Source organism: Euphorbia lathyris, chromosome 4, assembly GCF_963576675.1.
Source record: "Euphorbia lathyris chromosome 4, ddEupLath1.1, whole genome shotgun sequence".
Lineage (NCBI taxonomy): Eukaryota > Viridiplantae > Streptophyta > Magnoliopsida > Malpighiales > Euphorbiaceae > Euphorbia > Euphorbia lathyris.
In genome coordinates, this window is record NC_088913.1 from 5176002 (window position 1) to 5183949 (window position 7948).

Here is a 7948-nt window from a genome sequence, read left to right on the forward strand (position 1 = left end):
GAGTGAATTTAAAGGGTTTTTTTAAATTAAATTATAAAACTTGTTATAAAAACTAAGTTTATATAATCAAAATTTTAATAATGTTAATTATCATATTATATAAAATATATATATATATATATATATATATATATATATATATATTATAATAATATACATTATTGAATGTACTATCCATATAATATAAAAATATATATATAATAATACATTATTGAATGTACTATCCATATTTATATAATGTGGTTGAATTTCTGTAACTTCACTTATAAAAGGCTTAATATATCATTTGCCCCCTGAACTTGTTCAAAAAGCTTGATTGGCCTCTTGAACTTTCAAAGTGTCTTGATAGCCCCCTGAATTTGCATAAAATGTTCAGTTAGCCCTCTGAACTTGCATAAAATGTAATCAATTAGTCACTCGATCGCAAAAAAAGTAAGTTAAATACGGAAGATGTATTCCACGCATCTTAGAATGTTATTATATAATTCAAAAATAGATTAAAAATGAAGTTATTGATTGCTCAACTATACAACTTGTCTTCTCTATTTTAAGCACCGTATATTCCGATTTCGGTTGTTTTACCTTTTTTAAGACTCGTGCAATATATCTTCCGTATTTAACTTACTTTTTTGCAACCGAGTGATCAATTGATTACATTTTATACAAGTTCAGGGGGCTAACTGAACATTTTATGCAAGTTCAGGGGGCTATCGGGATACTTTGAAAGTTCAGGGAGCCAATCAAGCTTTTTTGATAAATTTAGGGGGCAAATGATGTATTAAGCCCTTATAAAACTATAATAAGATGGAAACAAGATCATAGGGGAGCTAGAGTCTGGATAACGCCAATGTCTAAGTCAGATTCGTAGAAAGACTTGAGGAAGATCACAATAGTAAATAAAAAATGTAATGTAAGCTTAGTGAATGAATGAAGTAAGTACATGAAGAGTGTCTTCTGTTTATAGAGTGATCGAGCTATGAGAAGTGGTTATTACAAGTTTTGGAACGGATCGTGCTATGTGTCACTTGTTAATAGGTGAACATGCGCCCGTATACCGGGCTCAGTATCCCTCAAACCCACTTGATCCATAATTCATAAGACTGAGCGTGAGTGTTGTAACAGATTGATCCTTGACGGTGCCAATGGAGACTTCTTAAGCCACGATCCTAAGACTGAATCATACTGAGTAGGTTCTCTGCGATGCATCCACGTGTTCTCTTTCCCAGATGATGATGATCTGAGCTTCATGATTGTCAAGTAGATGTGTTTTATATTGGGAAAAGTACACAAATAAACTTTGTAGTTACATCTGTTTTCGATAAGCACCCTTGTGGTTTAAAAGTTTACAAACTAACGGTGTTAAAAGTCAAAGGAAAAAGAGTTAATTTGGTCTTATATTTATTTATTTTATAAATTAACCCTCTTATTATCTAATTATCACAAACAAATCCCAAAATAAAAATAAAAATCAATTACACTATTTTCTCCATCTTTTTAATTTCTTATTTTCTTTTTTCTTTTTTCTCTCTTCTCTCTCATCTTTCTTAATTTTTCTCTCTAAAATCAATTTAGGATATAATTAAAGAGAGAGAAACTATCAGTTCGAGCTTTTAATTCAATTGGTTCCATGACATGATATCAGAACCTCGAGGACCAACGAGGGTTCAAGTCCTGGCAACCTCATTAATTTGTGGAATTAAAAACACATGACGAGATGAGTCTGAGTTGTGCACGCTGCAAGCCCAATAAACATTTGCGTGTGGAGGTGTGTCAGATATTAATATAAGATATATGATTGGACCTTAGCTATCAGTTCGAGCTTTTAGTTTAATCGGTTTCATGACAATGACATCACGTTTGTGATATTGTGTTACATGATATCACTTAATTTGCACAAATAAAAAAAATATTTATAACAACATAATATGTGCATACCGTCGTACCTTAATGACCATGCAGTATTTGATCATTCACCGTTAGATCTAGACTTATTAAATCTAAACTATATAATACTTTGAATCTCCACCTTAAGATTCTAATAAGCCTACATTTAATGGTAAATGACCAAATACTGTATGGTCATTAAAGTCCATGTGATCAAAACCGCCTACCGTATTTCCACTAAGTTTTAATTTAATTTTCACAACTAAATGGAATGGTCCTAAAGTCTCAATCACTTGTCACCAAGAATTTCTGATATTTGATTGTATGAAAACGGGAATTCAAATTGAGGTGATGTTTCAACAAAATACAATAATTGAAATTGTGGAAATGAGATTATATGACAATAAAGTTTTTTTTTTTTTTTTTGAAAGATATGACAATAAAATTATTCCAATAGTATATACAAGAAGTCAACTCTCTCTCTCTCCAACCTCTAACCACTCCTTAAATTTTTTTGAATTACATTGTGTATTTAAATACACTGTTAGTCAAGCGAAAAAGTGAGATGGCTTTTATGTTAGTAATAGTCAACTTTCACCACTAACCGAAACGGTATGTGATTGCTATCTAAATACACGTGGCTTTTACCTAGCTGACTAAAACGACACGTGTCATCTAGATGGAAACCACATGTCGTATCGGTTAGATAGGTGACAGTCACGTATTATTTTGGTCAGAGATAAAAGTTGACTACTGATGATGTAGGAACCACGTCAATTTTTCGATATCTTTTTTGCTCTTGAAATTACCAAAGTGACTTTCATGTTAGTAATAGTAAACTTTCACCACTAATCGAAACAACATGCGTCTACTATCTGGATGACACATGACTTCTACCTAGCTGATCAAAACGACATGTGTCACTTAGGTGACAACCACATGTCGTTTCGATCATGTAGGTGACAGTCACGTTTTGTTTTAATCAGAGGTAAAAGTTAACTACTGATGATGTGGGAGTCACATCAATTTTTTAATATCTTTTTGATGTGGAAGCCACCGGAGAAAATTGAAACAAAATTCAAAACTAAACGATAATAATCGGTTAAATAACAGGTAACATTAGAGTACTTAATCATATTTTTTAAAGAATAATGGTCAAATTTGATCCCAAAGTTTTCAGAAAAATGTAAATTTGACCCTAACATATAAAATGATATAAATTTACTTATGATGTTTCCAATCAAGTTTAGTTTTACCTATACATTGCTAAAAATTTGAAAAAATTAGTTTCACTATTATTTAATTATCACATTTGACCTTCCAAACGCTAATTATGTCTAAAATATTTAGTGTATTACAAATAGAGTTATAAAAAAAACTGTTAAACCAATTCATAACAATCAAATAACTATAACAATCAAATAACTGTCAACCCAATTCTCTAATAGATATGAATAAAAATTGATCTTGCTTTAAGGTAAATTTATATCATTTTATATGTTAGGATCAAATCCGCACTTCCCAAAAACGTTAGAGTCAAATTTGTCTCTTATCCTTTTATTATTTATAGATCATTTAAATCTTATTTGGTTAGGAAAGAGAACATAGTTATTTAAAGAGAGAAGGTTTCGAAAATAGTAATTTTGAAAGATAAAAAACATAATTTCACAAGAAATGTGTTCTTAAAGTACTTCCATTCCATTCTTTTGACTCTTTTTTCCATTCCATTCTTTCATAAGAATCTGACGCAGCGAAGAACACAAGAACACGTTATGAATAGTTGATCCGCACATGAATACCTACCGATAACTAATGCAGTGGCGATTTTGTAATTTCTATCAAGTTTGGCGTTTCGAATTTTGATGTTTTCAAACCCTACTTCATTTGGAAGCGGGAAAAAACTCATAGCTTTGACATGAGCCATGTACTGTTTTGGTCAAATTCGGACGTTTAGGCCTTCAAATTACAATTTCAGTTCGGTTCAATTGTCAATTAACGGCATTGACTTAATCAAGGAATTAACAAGGAATTTGGAATCCCTAAATTGTTCATTTATGAACATCAATTTCCCAATCTCCATTCATGATGAAGTCACAGTTGCTTCATCAACATCAAGAAAATCCAGACAATTTACTTCCATGGAGATTATATTTTGGAAGCACATTATTGTTGAGGAAGACATGGAGTGAAAATTTGACCATAAATTTCTAAAAGAATTATGAATTAACCTATAATCAGTGTTGTAAATTCGCAATTCGAATCTTACAATTCGATTCAACTCTATTATGATCCGAATTTATTTATAGGGTGAATCTGAATTATAATAGAATCTTACGATTCGATTCAGCTCTATTACGAACCAAACTACTAAAATCATCTCCTCTAGTCCGATTGTTATTTATCAAGTTATCAACTCAAACTAATTCCATTCATCATCATCAAGTTAACAATAAAGCAAAAGAAACAGAGTCGGAAACTCAAATTCTCCGTCTCCGCTAACTCAAACTCCCCGTCTCCACTAAATTATTAAACGAATTAAAAGTCAAAATGGCCTCCGAGTCAATTTAGCCCAAATCAAAGTTTAGGTATCAATTCAGTCTCGAAGTTGGCAAAACTTGCTAAATTGGCCCGAATTTGACAAACTTTTAGGTATTAAAACCGACTACTTTTGGACTAATTAATCAATTTTTGCCAACTTCGAAGATTAGTTGATACCAAAACTTCGATTTAGGCTTAAGTCATGCTGCCTACCAACTTAAGGGGCCATCAACATCAAGAAAATGAACACATAAAGTGAAAATTTGATCATAAATTTCTATAAGAATTCTGAATAACCTATAATATTTACAGGATATGCCAATGGAAGCAGATAAACTACTCAATCAAAAAAACATTAACATCAAAATACCTGAATTGTAGCATTTCTTAACTCTATAGACCATCTTCAACCTTTGTTGCGTCTTCGTTCCGGTGAGCCACATCGTAAGTTGCATGAACACCAACAAACAAATAGTACAAAATCATCGCCGCACTACAGATTATGAACCTCCAGAATGCTTCTTTCCCCAAAGATCCAATCAGAAACAAATTCATCCCAATTGACAAAGAGGGCAGCCATGGAACTAGAGGGACTCCCCAAACCTTCGGAGCGCGTTGCTTTGGTAGCAAAGCGATTCCCAATGTCCCGAAAAACCAAAGAAGAGAAGTAACCACATATCCAATCCATCCTCCCTCATTATTAAAAACTGCAGCTACTCCAATTGAAGAACCAACAATAGCAGATAAACAAACAAAAAACTTAACTAAATCGTTCTTCGAAGTAACATCTTTCACGTAATATCGTCTCATAAGCAACCCAACAGCCATGAGCATGAAAATAAGGAGTGTACTGATGGAAAACACACTTGACAGAACATCCAAACTAGTGAAAAATGATACAATAGCACTCAATATAGTAACCAAAAGAGTAGCATAAATAGGCGTTCCGGTTTTCGGATGAACTAAAGCAAACCAAGGAGATATCATATGAGATCTAGCAATTTGGGTCGTGTATCTTCCTTGTCCGAGTGCCCCGACTAATAAACTTGTTGTCATTCCCTTAAGTGCACATATACTTACTAAATACTTAGCCCAATTCATCCCAATTTGAACAAAAGCAACAGAATATGCAGCATTTGGATCAATTTCAGAGTATTTTACCATCATAGTAAGAACCAAAGCCATCAAGCAATACACTAGAGTTATCAAAGACATTGAACCAATTAACCCAATTGGAATATCTCTAGATGGCTTCTCAGTCTCTTCAGCCATAGTAGCAACCATATCAAACCCTGTGTAAGACCAATAAACAACTGCTGCAGCTTGAAAAACACCCTTAGATCCATACGGAAAAAACGGTACCAAATTTGAAGGATTTGAATGAATAAACCCAACAACAACTATGAACACAATTACAATAGCACTAAGAATCGAAGTAATCGAATTCAAAATTGAAGTTCTTTTAGTACCAGTCATTGCCATAGAATTAGCTACAACCAGAACAACAACAGCAATTGGATCTAAAAGATTGAATCCATCAGGCAAAGAATTAACCCTAATTCTCAAAAAATCAGAATCCCTAGTGTTAATCATACTCGCAAAATACGAAGACCAAGATCTCCCTAACCCAGCCGCACCCACAATAGCCTCAAGCAGTATATTCCCAGCAGCTAAATAAGCAATAAAATCCCCCAATTCAATTCTCAAATAAGAGAAAGACCCACCTGCAACAGGAATTTCTACAGCAAATTCAGTGTAACAAAAAACCGAAAGCAACGCTGACAGACCTGAAATTGCATAAGAAAGAACAATAGCTGGACCGGCATTGAATCGAGCTTCTTGACCAGTAACAACGAAAATACCAGATCCAACAACTGAACCGAAGCTTAACCACATAAGATCCCACCAATTGAGGCACTTCTTCATCGGATTTTGGCTCTCTTTTTGAAGAGTGACGAGTTCATTAGTCTCCGTTGAACGAGAAAAAAGACGATCCCGGAGGCGAGGACAGGTCTGAGATACCGCATTCCGATAGGCGGAGAAGTTTTGAAAAGAGGGCTCGGGGAAGAAATCGTGTTTGCTCCATCTCCAATAGGATTTCTGGTTCTCTGTTTTTGGGACTTCCATTGAATGAGATAGTAAGGGGTTTTGGAGAATTGGAGACATTAAAAAGGAGAGAGATTCTAGGGGGAAAACTGAATCTGAGTGGAATCCCGAGGGAATCTGAATGATCAGTTGGAAAATCTTATCTGGGATTTTAGATTTTTCGGGAAATTCGGTTGTGAAATTTGAAAGTTTTGTGATTTTTGAAGAAAATTTCTTGGAGTAGATATAAATGTATTTGGACACAATTAGATACAATAATGGTGAATTATTATTTCTCTTTTGGAAGAAAGTGAACTTGTATTTAGACATCTTTTAAATGTGAATTAATTATGTATTTAGACATCTTTTAAATGTGGCCGAGCAGTTGCATTCACATGAACCCTGATGATCACGAAAATTTGGTCATTCATCATTAGATCTAGGCGGATTAAAATCTTAAGGTAGTGATTCAAAATATTCTAAAGTTTATATTTAATCCACCTAGATCTAACGGTGAATGACCAAATTTCCGTGGTCATTAGGATCCATGTGAACGCAACTGTGTGACCGAGATGCATCTCAAAAAAAATGTTGAGCTGAAAAAGCCGAATTCTCGAGCTCAATTTGATGTTCGAGCTCGGCTCGTTTAGTAGCTCGACTGTTTACGAGCCGAGCTCGTTTATCGAGCTCATGAGTTTACTTACGAACAGCTCATTTTATTTGTTCGTGAGCAGCTCATTCGCCGTCTCACGAGCAGCTCATTTATTTTTCTATGAAAAACTCATTTTTTGTGCTCGTGAGCTTTGATCACAAGCAACTCGTTCGCTTTGCCCACGAACGAGCTCGTTTATGGTGTTCACGAACAAAATAATATCAAATTCTGTACATCAAATAATATTAATTATATACACATAAAACATCCTTTAATCATTAGAAAATAAATACTTAAAAGTGTCTAATTGAGTTAGCTCACAAGCTTTTATCGAGCTCGTTCATGAACTAGCTTGCTCGAGAGCTTTGGTCTGCTCAAACTCGGCTCATTCATAAACTGAGCCTGAAAATCATGCTCACGAGCGGCTCATTAAAAAATCGAGTCGAGCTGAGCCGAGCTTTTATCGAGCCGAACGTCGAGCCGCTCATAAGCGGCTTGGCTCATTTACAGCCCTACCCATTCTAAACAAAAATCATCAATTGGGGTCTCATCGAAAATCATTCGGTTGAACAGTTTTAGACCCTCTTCCCCCAAAATCATTTTGAACCAAAACAGATATTGTTATAGCCTATATCAAATATACACAATTTCTGATTTTAGGATATGAACTCAATTGATGATTTTTACTTAGTTCAGGGACTTAATTGATTATTTTGATATTTTAAGGTCTTAATTGACTTTGAAGTTTTAGTTTGGGGACCAAAATGAGTATAATGTCTAAGGATAAGT

The 7948-nt window shown here is 34.1% G+C and overlaps 1 protein-coding gene across 1 annotated transcript; it reads right to left on the reverse strand.

Moving 5' to 3' along the window:
- Positions 1 to 4665: 4665 nt before the first annotated feature.
- On the reverse strand, positions 4666 to 6760 carry LOC136226167 (cationic amino acid transporter 8, vacuolar). Its single transcript, XM_066014498.1, has one exon. It carries the CDS (start codon positions 6586 to 6588, stop codon positions 4816 to 4818), a length of 1773 nt encoding a protein of 590 aa, XP_065870570.1. The 5' UTR covers positions 6589 to 6760; the 3' UTR covers positions 4666 to 4815.
- Positions 6761 to 7948: the final 1188 nt, after the last annotated feature.